The 25,924-nt window shown below is 40.0% G+C and overlaps 2 protein-coding genes across 2 annotated transcripts in view; both read right to left on the bottom strand.

Moving 5' to 3' along the window:
* The window catches only part of LOC140142035 (uncharacterized), a 142,224-nt gene that overhangs the window by 80,114 nt on the left and 36,186 nt on the right, over positions 1-25,924 (bottom strand). The window contains 4 exon segments of the mRNA XM_072163947.1: positions 1,935-2,094; positions 2,986-3,139; positions 3,518-4,958; positions 4,960-5,558. Of these exon segments, the coding sequence (XP_072020048.1) occupies positions 1,935-2,094; positions 2,986-3,139; positions 3,518-4,958; positions 4,960-5,558 (2,354 nt within the window).
* On the bottom strand, positions 17,480-21,402 carry LOC140171765 (uncharacterized). Its single transcript, XM_072195089.1, has 3 exons — positions 21,125-21,402; positions 19,666-21,034; positions 17,480-19,594 (listed from the first exon to the last, which is right to left on the bottom strand). Exons 1-3 carry the CDS (start codon positions 21,400-21,402, stop codon positions 17,480-17,482), a joined length of 3,762 nt encoding a protein of 1,253 aa, XP_072051190.1.

Raw genomic sequence — 25,924 nt, 5'->3', positions numbered from 1 at the left:
TAATAATAAAATGGACTAAAATTTGAAAAATATGAAAGAATCAACACTCTTAAATCATTTTTTCAAACTAGAGATAAAGACCATGCAAACAATTTTGATGCCTCAGAACATGATGTCATAATGTATTTACTAAAAATACCAAACCTTAACCTGGGATCCAAATCTACAGCTGATCTATTTTTGATAGAATTTTCTATTGTAAGACTGCTACATATTAAAAACATCCACAGACTTATTTTTGATAGAATTTTCTATTGTAAGACTGCTACATATTAAAAACATCGACAGACTTATTTTTGATAAAATTTTCTATTGTAAGACTGCTACATATTAAAAACACAGACAGGAACTTGCACCATGTTTTCACAGACCACCACACATATAGTTTATTCTTGCTATAAATTCTGAAAATCCTATTGCAATAGGACAAAATTAAATTGCATTACAATTAGTCACATTTTGTGAACCATTTTGCCGCAAATTATGTAACAGACGGTTAGACCTGAGACAAAAATACCAACAGGCATCAGAAGCACAACTCAATTCACCTGTGTGCAATGAGCCAGGTCAGTTACGGCTTTATGTGCATAAAACATGCTCAGATCGAAACAAACTTGACAGAATGGACAAACTTGTGCTTCAAACTATGCAAAAACTTCCTTAATGTATTGCAATGGTCAAAAATCATGATGTAAGACTCAGTAACATGTAGTTTGAATCACAAGTTTGTTCCCAATTCACATACACATCGTCCATCCTATCAAGTTTGTTTTGATCCAAGCGAGGTCATTTTAAATGTCGCGCCAGTCTAATTGGACTGCTCATGCGCATTAGGTACAATTAGTTATTGAAGCAGAAAATTGTGTTGATTGATCTCAGCATGCCAATAAAGCCGTAACAGACCTGGCTTCCGATCCCTGTTGGTATTTTCGTCTCAGGTTAAACTGAATACTGTAAAGAAAAATGTTTTTGCAGAATTAAATTTTTGCAATTTGAAAAGAACCATACTAATTGCGTCATGCATATAACAGGGGTGTGAGAGGCCACAGACCAAAAACAAGGAAAATCACTAAAAACAGCGTAAAATCAGGGTAAAAACGCCAAATATGGGCTGAAAATAAAAGAAAAACACGTAATTTTGGCAACAAAAAAAGAGGAAATCAGCTGAAAAGAGGAACTCTCACATCCCTGATATAATTGTTCGAAATTGTTACAAAGTTCGCAAACATTTGTATATGTATTTCATTTCAAACTTTACATAGCACAGGCTCTGTGCTGGACACGTCACGAACACCTGTATGATGATCCAAGATATTCCAACAATATTACTTGCTCACTGCTCACATCGCTGGCTATTTGCAAATTGGGGTAGTTCTATAATGTACTGAGTTACTACATTATAGAACTACCCCAATTTGCAAATAGTGACATCAGTGACGTACGCAGGAAGTTTTAAAAGTGGGTGTGATGATGGAAACCTTTGTAAGAAGCAGGGGGATGAATTGAAAACTAGTGCTTGGGTAAAAGTTGGAAATCGAAGTGTGCGAGCTTCATGGTGTGGGGTCCAGGGGCCCGCTTAAAAGCCCTGGTGGTGTCCAGGGGGTTTACAGCATTTTCAATGCAAAATACTGTCTAAATTTGCTTTATTTTAACATATTCTTTTGAAAAGCAATTAGATACAGATTATACGGTAAATATCATCTGAAGTACATAAGCGTGTGTACTTGCACCATGTTTTGACAGAAAAACAATTTGCAAACGGTTTTCAGCTGATGTGCATTCCTTTACTTAAATGATAGGATCAATTCAAGTCGTGGGGTCCAGGGCCTAGGGGTCCAGGGAGCTACAGACCCAACAATATAGGGAAAAAGTATAAGAAAATAAAAGGGCAGCTTGAAGCCCTGTTTTAACTATTAAAATAGTCTTAAGCTTACCTGTTATATTCTCAGTGTTGACTTGCGATTGACCTGGAGCCAGTATCTCCACCAACTCCAGATCAAAGTCTTGAGAGTTCCCAAAGACCATCGTATCAATAAGCCCAACCCTAGTAGCTGATGTACCTGTGGTAAAGGTCATCATGTCTTCTGTAGGAACCTGCAACAGTTTGCACGAATAAGGCATGAAAAATAATTTAAACTGAGATTTCTAACACTCATCTTGTCATCTAATAAATGGATCTCTTGCATGTTGTGGTGTAAATTATTTAAAGTCATAATGTACGATCTTATAATATGAATTTGGTTAATTTTTTTCAAACCTGATTTTTTGGCATATTTTACTATTTTTGCTCAAAACAGAGCTTTTCATGCTAAAGAGGAAGATGCACAGGGCAATCATTGCTTTATTTTTCATCTATTTGGATTTTTAGTGTCGGGACATCCAACATTGAAAAATTTAATAAGGGGCTGTGTCTCCTCTGTCGCCCCGCTTCCTGTGTTGACCCGGAAGGGGGTATACCTAGCACTACGGTGAGTGCTGCCCTTAAGACCCCTTTTTAAAGCTGCATTCCAGAGACCCCTGTCAATTTCTTTTTCTGTTCTGGAGACCCGCATATGAAGTCCCCATAGCCTTTTGCCTAAATTTTCCTCCAAATACAATAAAATTACCTTCAAATTTGACCATATTTCTGAGAAATGCTCACAGAAATGGCACTGAACAAAGTCCCATTTATTGTTACAGAGACCCCATTTTATGTCCCCCCAAACTTCGGTCTGGAGCCCGTATTTTTGAAATCTGTAAGGCACTAGTCTACCTAACAAAATTTGAGTACCCCCCCCCCCCCAATCATTGGGCTATTCCAGTTGAAAATCATACACCCTCTATGGAAGACATGGCCATAATCTTCCACATAGGGAGTGCAGATTTCAAATAGTCACCCATGCAGGTAATCCCATTTGAAATTCACACTCCCTGTGTGGGTGATTAAGGTCATGTCTTCCACAGGGGGTGTATGAATTTTAACTAGCATAGCCCATTGAGGCTCACCTTATAGAGAGCTGCGGCACCATCTATCTGGCTAGGAAACAATGTTGAGGCATCTACAGTCATCTGAGGGGCAGGCGTAACGGTTGATGTGCCGATCACAAAATAACCTTGTGGGTTGGTTTGGTAGCCATTTAGAGGGAAGATTTGACTTGATCTGAAATAAAATAGAATATATCATTACTATCATCATGTTCCGGCAAATGTGTTGACTGGAAACAAAGTTGAATTCAAGCAAATTTGGGTGCTTTTTGTTTAAAATTGGTATACTAAATAGCTTACAAAAACAGCAAAAAGTAGATATAGAGAAGTACACATAAATTTTTTTCGAAGAACCCCTACAAAATAATACATGCGTATTGAGATGTTGATGCATCTAATGCTCAAGGCATGCATCGATGTCTGTCTCATCGACAAGTCCCCACATGGTGCCCCACGACATTTGGTTTTTACTTATCCTCCACTTTTAAGTTTTTTCTGAAAATGCCTGTATTCAAACCAAATGTTTACGTAATCCCCTCCAATTACAACTTACCTTTCATTACCATTTCCATTGTATATAACAACTGCCATATCATCTAGTAGGATACCGCCAAATCCACTGTCATATAACTCCACAAACTCTCCATTCCCCGAACCCGAAACATCAACACGAACCTCATTAATGCGAACAATATCCTGGTAATGTTCCAAAGTCTCTGTCACAGTCTCGCTATTACGCATGCAATTCGTGTTTATTTCTCCTGGAGACACGGGGCCGCTCCCAAATGCGGAAGAGTCTAACTGGGCACAACATGCACAGCGGCTGATGGAATGATCTTTGTCTCCGTAACCTGTGAGCTCATTGGGTACATCATGTAGTGGGAGAAATGAATGAAGAAATGCAAGGTCAAGGTCATCAGCAGCGCCATACACGATGCCATCAACAAGGTTATATGTAGATATAGGTACATCTACTCGGAACCGTGGCGGAGGACCCAAGTGAAGCGCCACCGCATCTAGGCCAGGTTCAAGAAATCCATTTATTGGGTCAATATGTACTGGTATATTCACGTATGAAGCATTGATAAATCCCAAAACTGCATAGCCTTTGGTGTCAGTTGTAAATCCTGTTAGATCATATGAACGATAGAGGGCGCTAGTTTTACCATCATATAACGCAATTATAAGGCCATCCAAACTTTGGTGCCCAAGTCCACCATCATATAGTTCAATATACTGATCTTCTACACCCGACTTTCCTACAACATTAACTTCATTGATGACGATCGTAGGGAGTTCGCAAACATTATCTGCTAGTGGGGACGAGGGCGTAGTTCTGAAAGACTGCGGCATATATTGCGCCCATCCACGACATCTACTTAATGAAACATTTGAATTTGGTTCCCACTCTTCCTTCACTAATGGGACATGTCCTTGTGATAAAACACTTACGAGGAAGTTATCTTCAGGATTGGAAATATCGCCGTACACGACAGCATCCACAAGATATTGCGTTGTTATGGATGAGCCAACCGCCAAGTCATTGATGATACCAAAATGAATTGCTATGGCATTAACGCCATCACTCCGAATCGCATTTAATAGTGCTATATGAGTCAAATCTTGAAACAGATTGGCAGGAGCTATCAATAAGTATCCATTCGCATCTGTTTTGTAACCGTTTAAATTAATCGGATTTGCATACACCATCGACGTTGCGCCGCTATAAAATATGACCATGAGCCCATCTAATGTAACGCCTCCTGAACCACCATCGTACAATTCTATAAATTGCAAATCAGTGTCAAATTCATTGATAACAATGAATGGGTACAGATTTGTGTCAGCATACGGTGGCAGATCTGCATCCGTCGGAATGTCCGAGTCTGTTAAAGGGGGTACATCGCTGAGGGATAGAGGAGGGACATCAATTGGAAGAGGAGGAGGGATGATGGGAGGTGTGTGGGTACAATCATTTGTGCTCCCTGGGTGGGGAGGTTATTACCCAGTGTGACAGATTGAAGGGAAGTAGTCCATTGCATCTGCTTATAGATAAAGTATCATCTTCAGTATCTCTGTAAAACACCGCACCTTGTGTAATTATCTGAGCAAGCTCAGTATTACCATTTTGGTCATATTTATCATAAACAAAAGCATCAATTAACGAGACATTTGTCACCTGCATGTTGTATACAAACATCCCTCTGTTGCCATGGTAAAGTGCAACAGCAGCACCAGATGACAAAAGGTTCACATTACTTTTTTCATCAATCAATTTATTTGGTTGAGGGCTGACATCACTTGATCCTATTGTGTAGTAGGTACGAGACGCTATCATGCCATGTTGCAGTGAAAGGATCGCATAAGCCCGGTTTGAATCTGCATTGTATAGCACCAGTGTGTAATCGTCGAGAAGAACAGGAAGGTTATCAGGATTATAAAGTTCAATGAACTCTTGGTTGTCATGGTTACTGTTGCCATTGTTGGAGATGGTTTTGATTTCACTTAGTATGATGTCGCAATGACCTATATGAATCAGGAGTGTCAGCCCAATGATGATGATGATGTTTGGTACCTTTGTTAATGGCATATTCCTATGAAAGGAAAAAACAGAAAAGAAACATTATTAAAGGAACAAACTAAAAGTTTGATGATGCCCTATAAACAAAAGTCCATTCTTTCCTATCTCCCAACATGCAAGTGTGAAATGTTGAAAATTCCAACCCGAAAGGTCAACTTTGACCGATAGTTTGACTAGTTTTTCACATTATGTAATCAGGCTTTTTTTTATTCATTAGCACCTACCATCGGGAGGAGGGTGGGAACTCAACACAAATGACCATACAGGTATGTTACCCAGCAAAGACCCTTTTTTGGACCACGCAGCTCCGGTCGACCCCTGACTTCAACCAAAATAAGAGTGCTAAGACCCGTAAATTAGTGAATTTCTGTTTTTTATCCCATGGTGATTTTCAACAAGAGCAAAGAAAGACCCTTGATTTTGACGGTTTGCAGCTCCGAAAGACCCTATGCCATTAGCTCCCAACAACAACAACCCACCACCTCAAAATTCTGGGGGTGGGGGAGCATACCCCCAAAAATTTATGATGTGCCCTCCTCCCCCTGGCCAACTATATTAGGGCATGTAGTTGATTGATTGTTTGACTTGGTGAAGTGTAGTTTTTGTCTATTTAAGGCCTGTGCAATAATAAATAACCATATTTATTAACCTTAAAAGGTTTGCAAATTTGGATCTCAAAAATTTGGCATGTGTGAAAGGGGGTGGGCAAGCCTTTTGGCAGGCTGTTGACGGGGGGAGGGAAGGGGAGGGGCATGATAGAGGGTTATGATTATTAATGAGCTTGTTTGCATATTTTGCCTACGCCCACACCATTGAAATGACTGGTGTTTCTATTCCTTATTGCAAATTGTAAACAAGAATATTCTGAAAAAGGGTTGGATCACCCATCAACATTCTGCACTGTTACAAGCTCATTAATATTCATAAATATGCAAATAACATGACACAACACTATACAGCATATCAGGACACCATATCCTATCACCATACCAAGTTTGAATCACAAGTTAACTTCAAATTTGGTATGGTGATAGAAAATGGTAGTAGATATCTATGAGTTCCTTATCAAATAATGGTACTCTACCAAATATCATAAATATATGGGGAGACTTCAATTTGTCCTGAGATCAACTGGGAAGCTGAACCCCCAGTATTATAGAGTTTGCAGAAGTCTTTTAGATATTGTTTAAGATTATGTGCTACATCAGCATATCCATAAGCCAATTTGTAAGAACAATATTCTTGATTTCCTATTTACCAAAATGTCAACTGAACAAAAAAACCTAGAAAAGTTTACATTTTCAAGAAAATGAATTTGGAAAATCTTAAAAAAGAAGCCAATGCGTTTCAAACTCAGTACAACAAGGAAAGTGCCAGTCACTGGACACAAGAAAACAAGAAATGTTTAACTGAAAGCATAGATAATCTGATGAAGGAAAATGTGCCACAGAAAACCATTCAGAAAAGATGGGATGTCCCGTACATGACACCCCGGATAAAAAAGCTCATTCGTAAAAAGAAACGGGTCTATAATACCCTCAAAATATATGACACCAGCCAAAACAGAGAAAAGTTTAAAGATCTTAGGAAAACTGTTCAGAGAGAGTTGCAACATGCAAAGAATGAATACCTAATGGGCCTTCTTACAGAAGATAGTAACCTCTTGCCCATAGTTTAGTAAAAGATTTTGGCAATATACAAAATCATATGAGACAGAACAACAGTGGGGTAGAAACACTGTTAGTTGATGGAAAGGAATTTTCTGATGGCAAAGAGAAAGCGGAAGCATTGAGTAGTCAATATTCTAGTGTATTCACAGACGAAAATTTATGTCATTTTCCTGTAATGAAAGGCAATCCTTTCCCAGCAGACGGGATATAATCATTGATACTGAAGGTGTAAGATCTTCTTCAAGAGATAAATGCCAAAAAGGCCTGCGGCCCTGACGGTATTCCCTCACGGATCTTAAAGGATCTGAGCGAAGAACCTGCCATATTCAAGAAAGGCAACAAATGTCTCACTAACATCTGTTACAAGTAAATTACTCGAACAATTGAACATATATTTTGCCACATAATGGACCATCTTGAAAAACACAGCATTTTATCAAATTTTCAGCACAGTTTTTGCTCCCAACACTCCTGCGAATCACAACTCATAGTAACAGCAGAAGATCTGACTAGAAACCTGGACAGTGGGCTACAAACAGACATACTCATACTCGATTTCCAAAAAGCATTCGATATTGTCCCTCATCAACGACTGATCCGGAAATTGGAGTTTTATGGCATAAAAGGACCCATCGTGGATTGGATAGATTGCTGGTTATAACATCTAGAACCCAGAGGGTCGTTGTTGAGGGGAAAACATCTGAAACAGTTCATGTAAAGTCTGGAGTTCCCCAAGGAACAGTTTTGGGGCTACTCATGTTTTTAATATAATATTAATGGCATTGCCGACAATATTCACAGTGAAACAAAAATAAGGCTATTTGCTGATGATTGCCTTCTCTACCGAGTACCGAGTTAGTTATCAAATCACCTATGGATACCAAGACTCTTCAGTCTGACCTAAATATCTTGGTGGAGTGGTCAAACATATGGCAAATGTCATTCAACACAAAGAAATGTAAAACTTTAAGAGTCACTACCAAGAAAAATCTGATTATGCATACCTACAAGATGGCATCTGATCAACTGGAATCCATTTCACACCATCTGTATTTTGGAGTTGAACTGACATACAATATGAAATGGTCTCAGCACATAAATAATATAACAGCAAAAGCAAACTGAGCATTGTGGTTCCTCCACAGAAATCTATGGAGATGTCCAGCAGCGGTAAAACAACAGATGTATTTTGCTCTGGTAGACCCTTGCTTAAATACACATGCTCTGTTTGGGACCCCCATACAGCATCGGATACTCATAAAATGGAGATGGTCCAACGTAGAGCCACAAGGTTTGTTACCAGAAATTACAAAAAATCAAGGTACAATGACTAACATACTGCACTAACTTGAATGGCCCACACTTCAGCAAAGATGACTGGAATCACGACTAACCATTATGTTTAAAATCCAACAAGATCTCATTGCCATTCCCATACCGGATTATGTTCAGAATCATTCAGACAGCATGCCAAACCCGCCAATACCACCCGTCCAAGTTTAGAGTCATGAGACCAAAAAGCAATGATGCTTACAAATTCAGTTTTTACCTAGACTCTAGACTGGAATTAATTGCAAACTTCAATGCTTAATATAAAGCCAAGAATTCTCCGCGTTGCGGAAATTCCGCGAAAATTGCGGAATTCGGAGGTAAAGCGGAAAACGCATTTCTGAGAAAAAAATATAAAAATAAGCAAAAATGACCGAGAAAAAGAAAAAAAATACAATTGAAAAGAAATAAATAAAAACTAAATGAAATGGGTCTTCAAAATTCATCAAAATAAAGTAAAATCCATCATAGATTTTCCGTACAACGCCTGTCCTATACCCCCCATTGCAACCATGATACCCAATCAGTTTATTCTTGGTAAGATTCTTGTGAAATTTTATTATGTCAGAAATGTGCTAAAATTACAAAGCAGAGAAAAGCGGAATTTAGCAATTGTAAAGCAGAAAATTCTTGGCTTTAGCTTAATATTCAAAATATCAATGGTTTCAAAAATGCACTTGCAGATCTAAGGGTGTAGAGTAAGATAATTTAAGATAGGTGCCTATTAAAATCTATGATTGTTGTTTGTAGTGTAGTTTTTGTTTTTCATCCAGTGCCATGTTATTTCCCAGCGTGATATTGCTTTGGCAACTTTACGGAGTATTTGTAATTTAAATAGAAATGGACCGAGTAAATGGTTTTGCTTCTGGACAGATAGCCAATGAGGCATAGAATTGCATCGCATTCCTTTGAATTGAAATGAATTCTATGACCAACTATATACTTCCACGCTGGATAGGCCTACATGTATGGGGGGGGGTATATAATAAAATCTCTATTCCTTGAAAATATTTTGTTGTAATTTTTTTTTGAATAAACCATATTTTGAGGCTTGCACATGAATATTTGTTTTGAAAGAGTGTGCCAACCTTTTAAAACTCTGCATATTGAACCGCTTGTTTGCATCTTGAAAACAAAAACCGGACCAAAATAAAATCGAATTTCCATTAGTTAAAAACGTTAAACAGGGTTATATTAACCCTAACCCTACCCATGGTTTTTGTGCTATCGGAAGGGAAAGAAGGAACGAAAAAGGAGAGAAGATGAAGAAGAAAGTCACTTGGCACCCCCGGGATTCGAGCCTCGGACCCCTCGCATGCCACGCAGAAGATCCCCAGCATGTAGCTACACAGGTGACGTTGGCCCGGCCAATGATTCCCTGGGTATATATGACTTCGTCTGATTGCGTCATCAAGTCCCGTGGTATCCGTGCACGCAGAGCGGTTTTAATAGTGAGCTTTAGTGAGTCCTAGTTGGGTTAGGGTTAAAGCATGCCCAGATCATGATTTCAGCAGCTGTTGTTTCGCCCTACTATCATGGCAATTTCTGACACCAAGATATAGGGATATGACGCTGCGTGTGGGTCCCAGTGGGGTCACTCCCTGGCAGGGGGGACACGTAGGACCGTTACCTCAAGTACAAATTACCCCCTTTCGCAGTCGAATTCGAGGACAAATAATGAAATTTTACCCCCTTTTTTACTCCAAAACAAGGACAAAATAGTACTCTGAAACACCCCTATTTTTGGGGCGCCCGCTATGGCGGCGGCCCCATTATTAGGCTTGACTTTGCAAAAAGCTTCTAATTTCGGTCTTGCTAGATTTACTTCGCAATTGTTTTGCTAAAATTATGCCCAGCTCAGAAATAAAACCACAATTTGCTTGGATTTTATTTTATTATTGTTTTCTGATATGCATGGGATAAAATCTTGTGCGTATATTCTTTGTTTAAAATACACAATTAATGGACTTATAATAAAAATTCCTTTAAAAAAGGAATGGGCGCCCAACTGTTTGGATACTTTTTTTCTCTCTTTAAAACAATAATGTAATATTAGCATAGAAAGAAGTCCATTAATTTTGTATTTTAAACAAAGAATATACGCACAACATTTTATCCCGAACATATCAGAAAACAATAATAAAATAAAATCCAAGCAAATTGTGGTTTTATTTCTAAGCTGGGCATACTTTTAAGCAAAACAGTTATGAAGTAAATCTAGCAAGACCGAAATTAGACGCTTTTGCAAAGTCAAGCCAAACAAGAGAAATGTGTCTGATTGGGGAAGGTGTTCTGACAATCCAAATATAAACTTAGTCCACCTCAAATGACCTGTAACAATTTGTGATTGACATTACTTAATTCACCTCGGATGACTTTGATCTGACATTCAACTTTTTCGGTCTTACACCAATCATATCCATAACAATTTAACTCTTACAACTTCCTGTCAACTCTCTAATTTAAAACTCTGTCTGTTTGCCTTTTCTGTCTACAGTTTGTTACAATAATTATGATAAGCAAACATTGCTGGGTAGATAACAGGATTTAGTTATTTACTTAATCCAATCATGGAGGTAGTATAGCTACAACCTTGGCGAAAAATGTTGCCACACCTGAGCGTTAATTGGCCAACATCCTTCCCGCTCCCCTATTGCAATGTTGATTTGGACAAAATCGTCATCATTTCTACATTACAGTCTCCCAACATTGGAAAATGGGGGGTGGGGGGGGGGGAAGGGCAAGTGTAATCTGAATGTGCATTTGCAACTATTATACAAAATAGTATGCGGAACTATCCCATATTTAGCTTCGATTATGCGTGCTTTTAACACCAGAACGTGCTGGTGTGGCCCTGGGGTGGCAACGAATTTCCGCCAGAGTTGTAGTAGGCTTACTACCTCCATGATCCAATCATGGCAATAACGTCAATTTTGGTCTTCAGTGTTTTAAAATACAACAATGTAGAACATGTATAATTAATATGCCGTGTTGTTTGCATACAGTTTTCCGCCCAATTGTGCCACCATATTGCAACTTTGGCAATAACCGCTATATAGATTCTATGGTAATTAGCAAACAAAAGCCATCAGTAGAGTCCTCGTTAATTGATTTTATCACTATGGACCACAATAGTCTCATCCCAATGGCATAGTCCAATAACCTCAATTACATAATCATAGTGCAAAATTTGACCTCAAGTTGCAGAGTATGAGTTTGTGTACCCAAATTTTCAAAGGATGAAAGTAGGCCTACAAATGTATTAGGGCTTAAGAACTGTTCCCATGATAGATGAGCATGTTGTGGATCCTAGTGTATGGTCAAATGTCACCGTCTATCGGGTTTCTAAGGCACACGGTAAACTGGTTGAACCCATACAAAGGTCAAGATTTATTTGGTGTTTTTATAAATCCTAATTTTGTATTTTAAACAAAGAATATACGCTCACCATTTTATCCTGTGCATATCAGAAAACAATAATAAAATAAAATCCAAGCAAATTGTGGTTTTATTTCTGAGCTGGGCATAATTTTAGCAAAACAATTGCGAAGTCAATCTAGCAAGAGTGAAATTAGAAGCTTTTCACAAAGAATAACAAAGTCATGCCTATATTTTGGCGCCTCCGTAGAGGGCGCCAAAAACACCAAATAACCCGTGACCTTTGTACAGGCTTAAACCAGTTTATCGCCTCTTTAGAACCCGATAGACGGTGACCAACACTATATGGACCACAATAGCCTAATCTCAATGGCATAGTCCAATAACCTCAAATAAACAATTGTAGGGTCCGATTGCTTGATTCCACGAATTCGTCACCCTAAACATGCTTGATCTTAACCCCACAGACTGACTGATAATTTCTCACCATTTTACCAAGTTCTCGTTCTAGACACGCTCCATCGATGCCACTCTCAAATTAATATTATCTAAGCAGTTGTCTTGTTTGTTTCTTTTAACATTTATTGTAACATAACGATGGAAATACGGTTAAAAACTTTGTGTAAACAATAGGGCAACACATGTTTTGAAGAGTTACCGAGTAGAGAGCACCGAACAGCCAATGCATCGATCCGCATTGATCTATCGAACAGTATTGATCTATCGAACTGCACTGTATGCATGAGGGCGCTATACACAATTCTGACTGAACTTGCATGGCACTTACATTCCGCCCCTAATTGTCCAAAATGAGGAGCTCCGAACTTGACAATTCCTTTCTAGCATTTTAAGTGCCAAATTTTTGAACAAGTAATTTTGCAGTAATTTTTACGCAAACAAATTACAGTGTATGCAAATTATACGTCTTGATTCCTATACACAACAAAATACAATGTATGTGTACAATGTACATGTTTACTATGAAGTTTCGATAATAAAGGAATGAATCTAGAATAAAGTTATTCTGTGCACTTAGATTCACTGACTCAATTATTACTGTGTGTTCATTGTTCATCCATAAATGTGACTTCAGTTCCAGATAATAAAAACTGTGATTACATGTAGACATAATGCACATGTTGTCGATGTTGACTTCTTCCTGGACTAAAAATACTTCAGATTCATGTAACATTAAAATATCCAGAGACACAACTTTCTAGATCAAATTGCTTAGAAATTAACACATGTGCCAAGAAGTTGTAAGTTCCAAATAAAATTACATGCCAAATTTTAACTTCCAAAGGTGGCACTCAACTCAATTTTAGATCAATATACTCTCTGAACAAATTTGGTAATTTGAAAAGTTTCAAATCTAGTATGAGATAAATTTGAACTGAACAAACTCTCTATATCATCTAGAATAAGAGATTAGCGGTAAACTGAGTAATTCCAAGGATACTTAAATTATGTTCCCATTTTGAACATCCACAACACTCAGTAAGATTTGGTACATAAAGGAAGTTCTTTCAAAAACAACCATGCCGAAACTTAGTGCTGGATGTAAATAAGCACTGCAATTTCTTAAAACTTGAAATTTTGCACTAACATGACTAAAGAGTGCAATACCAAATCATCCTGACATGTTCAAATCTTGGATTACTAAATAGGTTTAGAAACCATTAACAATTACACAACAATTTTTGTAGATTTTAAGTTTCCAAAATCAAAATTGTTTCGTGTGTAAACATAAACAAACATTTATACAATACTAATGTTCCATTGTCCACTTATGAAGGTAAATCTGTAGCATTGCACAACTTGTGGTTTGCTCAACTGTAGACTGGACATACATGTTCAAACTGTTCCAACTACATGTACGTTTGAATGGAGTTGGCATTGCCACACAAAAATCTTTAGCAACGCAATAGCTCGTAACTTGCCTCTATTTTCACTTTAATAATAGTGAGATCTTTTAAACTAGCCCATGTGACTGGCTGTGCCAAAGTGGTGACATTTTAACTTTCCGACAGTCACAGCTATCGGTTCAAACATGGCAATTGATGCCTTACACCAAATAAATGTGTGTGCATGCAAACCTGGCATTAGAATTTGCTGATGAAATAACTACATGGCACACAAGCGACAAATTGTGAAACTTGCTGGGTGGCAAAAGTGGAGATGATTTTAAACATGCTGGGCTTTGCTGGCTAGCTTGAATTTAACCAGGGATAGCTTGAATAGGCAAACTCAAACATTTTGGTTGCACATCTTGTAGTTCAATATGCTTACTTGACTTAAATTTTCATGAAATCCTACTTCGCAGCAAACATTTTCATAGTTGATGAACTGAAGGGGTTGCATGTGCACAAACATTACAACTCATTTATAGCATGTATAATATCTGTCCTCCATAATAGTTCACAGCTCCAATACCACCGAAGACTGTTCTGGTTGCTGAAGGCTGCTGGTAGGCAATTACACATGTGTATCCATATCTGGCATCAGATGCAAGAAGGATTCCATCATTCACTTCTTCAGGTTGTTAACCAGGCTCCTATGAAATACTTTTCAAGTGCATTTAGTGCATATCTACTGTTCCAAAGCTGATGTGACCCAAATGTCACACTAGTGGCAATTTAACATTAGCAGATATATATATGTGCACAAGTCATTTTCTTCTGATAAAGGTGCACTGTAAGTCATTTTCTTGCAATCAGCTGTTCCGTAGCTGATGTGACCCAAATGTCACAAAAGTGGCAAATTAACGTAAGCTGATAAAGGTGCACTGTAAGTCATTTTCTTGCAATCAGCTGTTCCGTAGCTGATGTGACCCAAATGTCACAAAAGTGGTGAATTAACGTAAGCTGATAAAGTGCACTGCAAGTCATTTTATTGTAATCAGCTGTTCCGAAGCTTGCGTGACCCAAATGTCACACAAGTAGCAAATTAGCGTAAGCTGATACAATAATATAAGTCATTGGTAGGCTAGAACTCCAGTTCTAAATATGCACAGGTTACTGTTCATGTTTCTTGCATTCTTTATTTTACAAGTCGAGAAGCTTCCTTGGCTTAACAGGTCTTCCTGATCTGGTTCGAGTCTTGTCAATCTGATCACTGTTCACATTAGCTGCACTGGTACTGGTATCTGCAGGTGTCTGGACTTGACTTGGTGTTGATTTCTCCTTGAACTTGATGCGACGACTGTCGCCTCTTGATCTGGAATATCCGCTTCTAGCAATAGGCATAACTTGTCTACTGGTCTAGTGAGTATGCTATTCTTGGTTTTTACACGTGCTCGTCGAATGAATCCATCACGATTTGGCCATGTTTCTACCACCTTGCTAAGCGGCCACATATTTCTTGGGGTTGACTCGTTTATCACCAACACAATATCTCCAACTTCAGCATTTCTATTTGGGCGAGCCATTTTGCCGTTCTTGTAATTGCGGAGATACTCTCTAGTCCACCTTCGCCAAAACAGATCCGACATGTATTGGACCTGCTTCCATCGCCTTTTAGCGTACTGGGTCAGCTTTCCGGTGACTGCAGGAGGCAAATTCATATCGCCTTTCAGCAACAGTATGTGATTGGGTGTCAGTGGTTCGGGGTCAGTAGACTCTCCAGGAACTGTTGTTATTGGTCTGTTGTTGAGTATGGACTCTATTTCACACAATAGAGTATGGAGACTATCATCTGTTAATGTCTGTTCTCTCACAATACTACACATGAGTTTTCTGATGGTCCTAATTTGTCTCTCCCATATTCCACCATGGTGTGAACCAGCTGGGGGATTGAAGATCCAATCCACATTCTTCTGTAGCATGCTATCATGGATTCTGCTTTGGTTCCAAGTATTGATTTCTTTTCTCATCTCTCGCTTCAGCACCTACAAGATTGGTTCCATTGTCAGAACGTATTTCTTTTACCTGACCTCTCCGTGCCATAAATCTTCTAATTACATTTACACATGCATCTGTGTCTAATGAGTTCGCCTTTTCAATATGAACGGCCTTAGAAGCAAGACACACAAATACTACTCCATATCTTTTCACCATACTTCTGCCTTGCTTGATTTCTAATGGTCCAAAGAAATCCATGCCAACTTTGGAGAAGGGCGGTTCTTCAGGGGTTATTCTGTCTGAAGGAAGATTGGCCATTTTCTGTTCCATCACTTTGGCTCTTTAGGCGTCTGCATATCACACATTTGTTTATCATCTTTCTTGCTGATGAATTAGCACTGATGATCCAAAATTTCTCATGCAGAGTTGCCAACATTTGATTTCTTCCACTATGTCCTGAATTTTGATGGATGTCTTGGAGTATCAGGTCTGACACTACTGTATTCTTTGGTAAGATGATTGGGTGCTTAGCCTCTGAGGATATGTCCGCTAAACTCAGGCGTCCTCCTACCCTTAAGATGCCATTATCTAGTACAGGATCCAACCGGTAAATAGGGCTTGACTTTACCACGCTCTTCTTGCGTTTGCTCGCCTGATCATTGAGGTTTTCTAACACTTTGATTTCCTTTGCAAATGTTCTCCGCTGGACATACTGAGCAATGGCTTCTTCAGCGCCCTTGAGGTCTGCTACTGACAGGTGAAACTGACTAGGTTATGGAGCTTGCTTCAATTCTCCTTCCTTTTCTTAGCCAGAGTATTCCTCTTCCTGATTCTCTGCAAAAGTATTCCCTTTATTTTTAACAGGTAAGCAACAGTCTTCTTTAGGGAGTGCCACTGGGAAAAGTGATTCAGCAGTTTGTCAACAGGATTTTCTTGATCATTCACGAAAGTTGCATTCACTGCCACCTTCTCTACTTCTGGGTCATCATCATCTTGGAGGACTTCTTCTAGTACTTTCATTTCTTCTTCTAGTACTTCCATTTCTTCTTCTTCTTTAGCAGTACTCGTGTTTTCTTTTACTGCTTTTACTTCTTCTACTTTAGCGGAACTTGTGTTTTCCACTTTTACTGCTTTCTTTTCTTCTTCTTCTACTTTAGCAGAACTTGTGTCTTCCACTTTTACTGCTTTCTTTTCTTCTTCTTCTTTTACTTTAGCAGTATTCATGTCTTCTACTTTAGCAGTTCTTGTGTCTTCTACTTTTACTGCTCTCATTTCATCTTCTACTTTAGCGGAACTTGTGTTTTCCGCTTTTACTGCTTTCCTTTCTTCTTCTCCTACTTTAGCAGTATTCATGTCTGATTTCTTGAGTCTTGTTCTCCTTACTTCCGAATCATCTCTATGCAGTTCTTCACATGATTCATTCTGTGGCCACTCAGCCTCTCTCTTCCACAAAAATTGTGGACCACAAATCCATCTTTCATTCTCAAGAAACTTGTTGGCTGGTAAACCTCTCGAGCAATCGTCAGCTGGATTCAATGAGGTTGCAACATATCTCCACTGACTAGGTGTTGATCCGTCTTTGATAATAGCTAGGCGATTGGCGACAAAGGTCTTGAATCTCTTGGTTTCACTTCTGATATACTGCAACACTGTGGTGCTATCGGTCCAGAAGATGGTGTCATTTATTTGTATTTCCAGCTCTTTGTGGATCATATGGTTTATCTTGCTGCAGTCAGTTCTAATCTTGGTATCGTCACTTGCTTCAACGGCGCCACACGACTCTTACTAAGCACTAGAGCACAATGCACATCGTCTCGCTGGTTGGTGAACCGCAGGTATGATACCATACCGTAACCTATCTCGCTGGCGTCACTGAAGTGGTGTAACTGCACCGAAGTTGGCTTTCCAAACTCGACTGGCACAAAGCATCTTGGGACTGTGAATGCTGATATCTGAGGTATACTGTTCAGCCACCGGTCCCATTGTTTTCTTTGCAGGTCTGGGATTGGTTCATCCCACGAGACTTGAAGTTCACAGAGACTCTGGAGGATCCTCTTCGCTGGCAGTATAACTGGAGAGACGAAACCCAGAGGATCATAAATAGCACTGACTACCGACAATATTCCACGACGAGTTGGTGGTCGATCCCTTATTTCAATTTTGAACCCAAGTTCATCTGACTCCACTAGCCACATCATACCCAGCGCCTTCTGATTGGGTGTACTCTCACCAAGATCTAGGCTACTAGTTGTCTTCACCCTGTGGCTGGATGGTATGGTTTGCATTACAGCTTGACTATTACTCACCCACTTGGTGAGGTTGAAACCACCTTGTTTCAAGACTTCCATGAGATTTTGTATGAGCTGTATCGCTTGTTCTTCAGAAGATGTAGATTTTAGGCAATCATCTACATAGAAATTCTTCTGCACGGTATCTTTCACTGCCTCATCTGCCTCTTCTGCTACACAGCGGAGCGCATAATTAGCACATGCTGGTGACGATGTGGCCCCAAACAGGTGTGTAGTCATTCGAAACTCTTCTAATGGCTTACCAAGATCGCCTTCAGGCCACCACAGGAAGCGTAGTAAATCCCGATCTTTGGTTGGGACCTTAACCTGGTTAAACATTGCTTGAATGTCGGCCATGATAGCGATATGTTCTTGTCGGAACCTTAAGACCACGCCAACTAATGAGTTCATTAAGTCAGGCCCCTGAAGCAAGTTCTTGTTGAGGGAGAATCCTTGAAAGCTGGCAGCGCAGTCAAATACTACTCTCAATTTCTTCTTTGTTGGGTGATATACCCCATGATGAGGGAGATACCACATTCGCCCATCAATGTCTGTGTTTATCTTTGGAGCTTCTTCAGCGTAGCCTTTATTGATGGTCTCCTGCATAACTTCTGTGTATTCTTTTCTAAATACTGGGTCTTTACTGAAGCGTCTTTTCAGATGCGCCATTCTATGTTCCGCCATTAGGTGATTATGGGGTAATTTGATGTTTTCATCCCGTAGTGGCAATGGCATCTGGTAGTGTCCGTTAACCTTTGTAATCTTATTGGCCATCAGATCCATAAACGTTTTGTCCTCTTCTGACCATTCCGTCTCTTCTTGAGCTAGTGTTTCATTGTAGTCGTGGTTATACATTTCTACTAGACTCCGTTCGATATCGTCTCCAACGATAATCCTGTTGGCAGACACTGCCTTACATGTATTTTGTCTATTTAGACCACTTACTACCCAACCGAGCCTTGTTTTGTAGGCATATGGCCCGCCGTTTTCTGAGTGGACCACATCCCACGGCTCGGTTGCCTTTGGCACATTGTTGCCAATCAAAAGTCCCACTTCAGCTTCGTCTTCTACATGTAGAGTAGGTAATTTTACATCTTTCAGGTACTGGTACTCTTTGATATCTTGATCTGTAATTATATCTTCTTTTGAGACAGGCATCTGGTCTCCCCATACATACACTCCTGGTAGTTCTATCTTATTTTCCTTGCACAGGTCTGACACCTCCAAATCATCTAGCAAGCGACCATCAACCATCTGCTCATCCAGGAGAGTCTGCACTGGTAATGTGACACCTTTCCCCTTTAAGCCGAGCTGACAACGTAGCTTGTCCGTGCAAAAAACTGCGTTGGAACCATTGTCTAAGAACGCATAGGTCTTTATACACTTTCCAGTCCGCCGGGATTGTACAATACAGGGTACAATATCTGGTGTTCCGGCCCCTGTCTCACATCTACCACCTGCACTGGTGACATTGGTACTTTTGCATCTCTTGGGTTTGCAAAACTGTTTGTCTTTGATGAAGAGTTTCCTGCAACCCAGTCTTCTCTGTGTAGTATGGTTGGATGTCTACGGCTACATTTGTTGCATTTCAGCTTCTTGCTGCAGTCTTTGCTTACATGAGATCCTTTTTTCAAGCAGCCAAAACATAGGCTTTGGGACTTGAGGAACTCTATGATCTCTTTGCTAGTTTTTGTAGCTTGTATTTTCTTGCATGTGTCTAATGTATGGCTCCGGTCATGGCAAAACATACATTGATCTTCTGACTTCTGATTGCCCACATGAGCAGCGATCTTCTTCGTCGGTGTAGTGAAAGTGGCGAATGCATTCTTCTTCGCAGCACCTTTATCGCTGTCTACCTTTGTCTTCATTGTGCGGCTCTGATAACCAAGTCCTGTAATACGTGGGTCATTTTCATTTCTTGAAAGTCGCGCCACGAATTTCTCCAAGTCCTCGAAATTTGGAGATCTCTGTTCATTGTCTCTGTACTTTCCCACTTGGTTGATCCACTGTTGCTGTAACGCTACAGGTAATTTCCCAGCCAGTATTCTAAGAAACTCGTAGTTATCCATGTGGGTCATGTCATAATTACTATGTTTGGCATGGGCACAATTTCTGAGAAATATTGAGAATTTTCTCATGCCATCTTTATCTCCACTGATGATACGTGGCCATTTTTCTGCCTTTTCTTTGTATTTAGCTGCTAGTATGGCAGGATGACCATACTCTGCCTTTAGTAGGTCTACTGCTTTGTCATACGCCTTTTCTGGAGTTTCTAATAATATGCAGTCTTTGATGAGCTCATGCGCTTCGCCTTTTGTGAAGCGCATGAGCAAATCCAACTTTCGCTCTGGTCTGCCCGTTCCCTTTACTAGAATTCCAAAATTCTTGATAAATGTTGGATATTTTATAACGTCTGTGCCATCGAAAGCATCTACCTGAGGCAACGGTAGCGTTGCCTCCCTCTGACCTTCAATTATATTCTTGAGTATTGCTGTCAGTGTCAGATTATCTGTTGGCTGTTGGTCATGGGCAGGTGACAGCGTTGACCCTTTATTAAGTGTCAGATTATCTGTTGGCTGTTGGTCATGGGCAGGTGACGGCGTTGATCCTTTATTGAGTGTCAGATTAAGTGTTGGATGTTGGTCATGGGCAGGTGACGGCGTTGACCCTTTATTGAGTGTCAGATTATCTGTTGGATGTTGGGCATGGGCAGGTGACGGAGTTGACCCTTTATTGACATTGACTGCCACCGCAACCGGTTCTGTTACTAGGACAGGAATATCTGGACGCATTGAGCTTGTTTCTTTGTCAAGTTCATGTCTTGCTGGCATCAAGTTATCATTACCGGTACTTACTGCAGCTGCCGTTGGCTCTGCTTGGCTTTCGGTACCTTTAGCCCTTAACCATTGCTCAACCTTCTCAACGTTATCCTCATCGTGCCCGCTTCGGAGGTCTATGGAAGAGGCACAACTTGACGAAAACGACCTTCGTGGTTGCAGATCATTTAATGTTACTAATTTGGCTTCCTCTACTCTCAATTCTGTTTGCATTGCAAGCCATTCCTTTTCTTGTTACAATTCTTTGGCCCTTATTCTCATAGCATATTCTCGATTTCTAATTTCTTCTTGTAAAAGGAACTCTTCGTTTTCTAGTGCTAATTTTTGCTTTAATGCTTCGGCGCGGCATTGCAATTCTGCCTTTCTTGTGGCTGCTTGGATTATTGCGTCTTCTGTGGCTGTGCTTATCACGCTAGTGCCATTTTTTCTGCTTTTAGTCTTACTTGTAAGCTTACCAGTCCTACTTCTGTCACTGTATGTTCTATGCGAACTGGTATTACTCTTTTCACTAGACATGACCTTTATTGTGATGACGCAAATCCTACTTCACAGAATTACAATACTGGCATGGCTCATGGATGTAAAGTTTTTAACTTAGAATGTAGGGTCCGATTGCTTGATTCCACGAATTCGTCACCCTAAACATGCTTGATCTTAACCCCACAGACTGACTGATAATTTCTCACCATTTTACCAAGTTCTCGTTCTAGACACGTCTCCATCGATGCCACTCTCAAATTAATATTATCTAAGCAGTTGTCTTGTTTGTTTCTTTTAACATTTATTGTAACATAACGATGGAAATACGGTTAAAAACTTTGTGTAAACAATAGGGCAACACATGTTTTGAAGAGTTACCGAGTAGAGAGCCCCGAACAGCCAATGCATCGATCCGCATTGATCTATCGAACAGTATTGATCTATCGAACTGCACTGTATGCATGAGGGCGCTATACACAATTCTGACTGAACTTGCATGGCACTTACAACAATCATAGTGCAAAAGTTGACCTAACTTGCAGAGTATGAGTTTTAGTACACAAAGTTTCAAAGTCATTCAATGAATGTACACATGTAAGTTGAATAGTTGTCCTTGTTTAATAAGCAGGCAGCAGGGTATAGTGTATGAGTAGGCATCTTATCAAGATCAAGATAGTGATAGTGACATAACAATTAACATGCTTATCTTACCAAGGTCTTATCTATCTGCATGGTGTAATTGAAATTACTATACAACATGTACAAGCCGTATCAAAAAGTTTGGTACCCAGCAGTTTTGATAGTTATTGAAAAGCCTGGTTCTTCCAAATGCAATATCGGGTCCCCCTTAAAATGATAAAATGATCAGACCATAAATCTTTTGTGACTGTTTATGACATTAATCAACAAATTATGCGGATCCTAGATGTGTCGAGGATGTTACGTTTATGAACAAAACGTTACGTTTGTATTTTCAATTTGTTGCTACGTGTATGTTAACAAATGAAAGTTCTGTAACTTTTTTAAATTCTTCAATGCTAAGTATTCTTTTGGATATCATCAAATTGTAAATCTCTAGTCAGATTTTCAGTGTGTTAACAACTATGTATTTAAAGACGTTACGTTCATGTACAAAACATTAACGTTCTTATCTTGTAAACATTGTATACCCATAGCTACTTTTATGAAGAATGAATGTTCTGTAATTGTTTTTTATCCTTCATCTCTATTAGATTTTCAGTGTATTAGCAAGTAGATGATGTATATGTATCACAGACGTTATACATTCATAAAAACTCTTCTTTTGGTCAACATAGGCGTAGATCCAGGGTGGGGGATACCCCCCCCCCAATATTTTGCCAGGGGAGCTTACTTACTTATGTCTTCTATACTATCCATCATATACCCCATGCATAACGAAATTCAACAATATTCAATATCCAAAGCAATATCATCACTACAATATGCCCCAAAAACAGAACTCCCCACCCCACATAATCGCAAATTGACACGACAGCTTCATTCCAATTCAATTTATTTCATCCAAAACGGCCCTGTGACACACCTTCCCCAATCAAACACATTTGCATTTGATCATCTTCTACTCTTCCCTAGAAAAAATCATTATAATATCAAATCTAAACACCATGCCATGGAATTCACCATATCACGTTCAAGCTCACATTAGGCGCCCCATTCCTTTTTTAAAGGAATTTTTATTTAGATTCCGAGGACACATTTGCAATTTTGACCCTATTTTAACATTTCAAGGACAAGGCTTTTATGAATGTTTTTTTTCAGTAATTAACAGGGCATCACAGAATTCAAGTAGTACCCCTTGCATATTATTATAAATCAGAGATAGGGCCTACATTAGTGGCCAGCTATCCACGGGATAGGGAGAAAAAAATAAGAACCCTTTTTTCAATTTCACGGACATTAGTGCGATAAAACACCCCTATTTTTCCAATTTCACTGACAATTTTGTCCGCGGACAAACCCTGAAGATGACCCCTTTTTCCGCGATTTTGGTAACGATCGTGCGGTCGGTATTGCAAGTTGAGTGACCTCACCGGGGTGTGGGTGGTGCCAAAATGGCACAAAAATTTACAAATGGGAACACAATTTGCCTTTGCCCTAAGGGGGCTGGCATTTTCTTCGGAAGGGAGAGGTGGGGGTCCCAAAAATACAGGGGGGTCATAGAATTTACAGACCAAAAATAGTGAGGTTATAATTTTTTTAACACCCAAAATAAAGGGGGTTATAGAATTATTAAGGATAGACGAGGTATTGTTGGTCGAAGCAACCTAAAAATCGATTGGCATTATCTAGATCAATATCTATCTATCTATACTAATAAAATAATAAGCGGTCTCTATCTGTCTATCTGTGTATCTGTGTATCTGTGTATCTATCTATCTATCTGTCTGTCTGTCCGGCTATGCGTTTACGCCGGCCGACGATCGAGCGAAATTTCGGATATGGATAGGTGACGGAAAAGCAAGTTAACCGGTGGTTTTGAAGGGCCCCTCGAGGTCAAAGGTCATCTAGGGGGAAAATACCCCAACTGGATAGCAAAAGCAGCAGCAAGTGGATACAAAGATGTGTAATGGGCAACTCTGGACAAGTTTCATTCAGCTTTTGGCTGTTTGCCCAATTTGAAATGCACTGTAATGTCTACCCAGAATGCATTGCTGCAAAGCTACAGGTGCACTAGCATTAAGAAAATAATGAGCTCTGTGTGTTCGATGGCAATGCGTTTCACCGCTTTTGACGCATCATTCGATATTTCGGACATAGATGGGTACCGGGCGCGCGCTGTTTACCGGGTAGTTTTGAAGGTCATCGGAGGTCAAGGTCAAAGGTCACAGATTTCAAACTTTGTCCGATCGGGCCCAAACTTGGTGGGTGGGATCCTTGATAGGAGGGAAATATATGTCCAAAATAAAAGCGAGGTCAACCGAGGTCAAAGGTCATTACGGAGGGGTCAAATTTCAAACTTTGTCCGATCGGGCTCAAACTTGGTGGGTGGGATCCTTGATACGAGGGGAATATATGCCCAAATGAAATCGAGGTCAACGGAGGTCAAAGGTCATTACGGAGGGGTCAAATTTCAGACTTTGTCCGATCGGGCTCAAACTTGGTGGGTGGGATCCTTGATACGAGGGGAATATATGACCGAAATAAAATCGAGGTCAACCGAGGTCAAAGGTCATTACGGAGGGGTCAAATTTAAAACTTTGTCCGATCAAGCTCAAATTTGGTGGATGGAATCCTTGATACGAGGGGAATATATGCGCGAACTAAAGTTGAGGTCAACCGAGGTCAAAGGTCATTACGGAGGGGTCAAATTTCAAACTTTGTCCGATGGGGCTCAAACTTGGTGGGTGGGATCCTTGATACGAGGGGAATATATGCCCGAAATAAAATCGAGGTCAACGGAGGTCAAAGGTCATTATGGAGGGGTCAAATTTCAAACTTTGCCCGATCGGGCTCAAACTTGGTGGGTGGAATCCTTGGTATGAGGGGAGCATGAAAAACATTATATGGAGGTCATCCAAGGTCACAGGTCAAAGGTCATGGATTTCAAACTTTGTCTAATCGGGCTCAAACTTCATCATCTGAGTTCAAAGGTCATCTGGGGTCAAAAAGTATCTCTATCATCATCTGGGGTCAAAAAGTATCTCTATCATGCAGATGGTGCCCTTATTATAGCTACAGGGCTATTACAGCAGCAGGTGCACTAGTACTAATAAAATAATAAGCGGTCTCTATCTGTCTGTGTATCTGTGTATCTATCTATCTATCTGTCTGTCTGTCCGGCTATGCGTTTCGCCGCATCGTGCTGAAATTTGGGATATAGATAGGTCTTGGGAAAAGCATGTTGGCCATGTGGTTTTGAAGGTCATCGGAGGTCAAGGTCAAAGGTCAAAATTTCAAACTTTGTCCGATCGGGCCCAAACTTGGTGGGTGGAATCCTTGATAGGAGGGGAATATAATGCGCGAAATAAAATCGAGGTCAACTGAGGTCAAAGGTCATTACGGAGGGGTCAAATTTCAAACTTTGCCCGATCGGGCTCAAACTTGGTGGGTCGAAACCTTCGTATGAGGGGAGCATGAAAAACATTATATGGAGGTCATCTGAGGTCAAAGGTCAAAGGTCATGGATTTCAAACTTTGTCCTATCGGGCTCAAACTTGGTGGGTGGAATCCTTGATACGAGGGGAATATATGGGCAAAACAAAATTGAGGTCAAACGAGGTCAAAGGTCATGTAGGGGCTAAATTTAAACTTTGCCCTATTGGGCTTAAACTTGATAGGTGGAATCCGTCGTATGAGGGGAGCATGAAAAAGATTACACCGAGGTCAAAGGTCATCTGCGGTCAAACAGTATCGCTATCATGCCAGTGCTCTCACAGCATCAGGGCTCTCACAGCTGCAGGTGCACTAGTACTAATAAAATAATGAGCTCTGTGTGTCTGTCCGGCAATGCGTTTCGCCGCGCTTCGACGCATCGTTCCAATATTTCGGACATAGATGGGTATCGGGCCGGCGCTGT

This window comes from Amphiura filiformis, chromosome 2, assembly GCF_039555335.1.
Source record: "Amphiura filiformis chromosome 2, Afil_fr2py, whole genome shotgun sequence".
NCBI lineage: Eukaryota > Metazoa > Echinodermata > Ophiuroidea > Amphilepidida > Amphiuridae > Amphiura > Amphiura filiformis.
The sequence above is the reverse complement of the archived record's forward strand: the minus strand, read 5'-3'. Positions and strand labels throughout refer to the sequence as shown.

Bases quoted from the DNA above. Each gene is read 5' to 3' on its own strand.
- LOC140171765 (XM_072195089.1), bottom strand. From the start codon at position 21,402: ATGTCTAGTGAAAAGAGTAATACCAGTTCGCATAGAACATACAGTGAC. The intron at 21,035-21,124 runs GTAACAAGAAAA...GCAACCACGAAG, and splicing joins AGAATAAGGGCCAAAGAATT to GTCGTTTTCGTCAAGTTGTG. The intron at 19,595-19,665 runs GTAAGCAAAGAC...CATACTACACAG, and splicing joins GCTTGAAAAAAGGATCTCAT to AGAAGACTGGGTTGCAGGAA.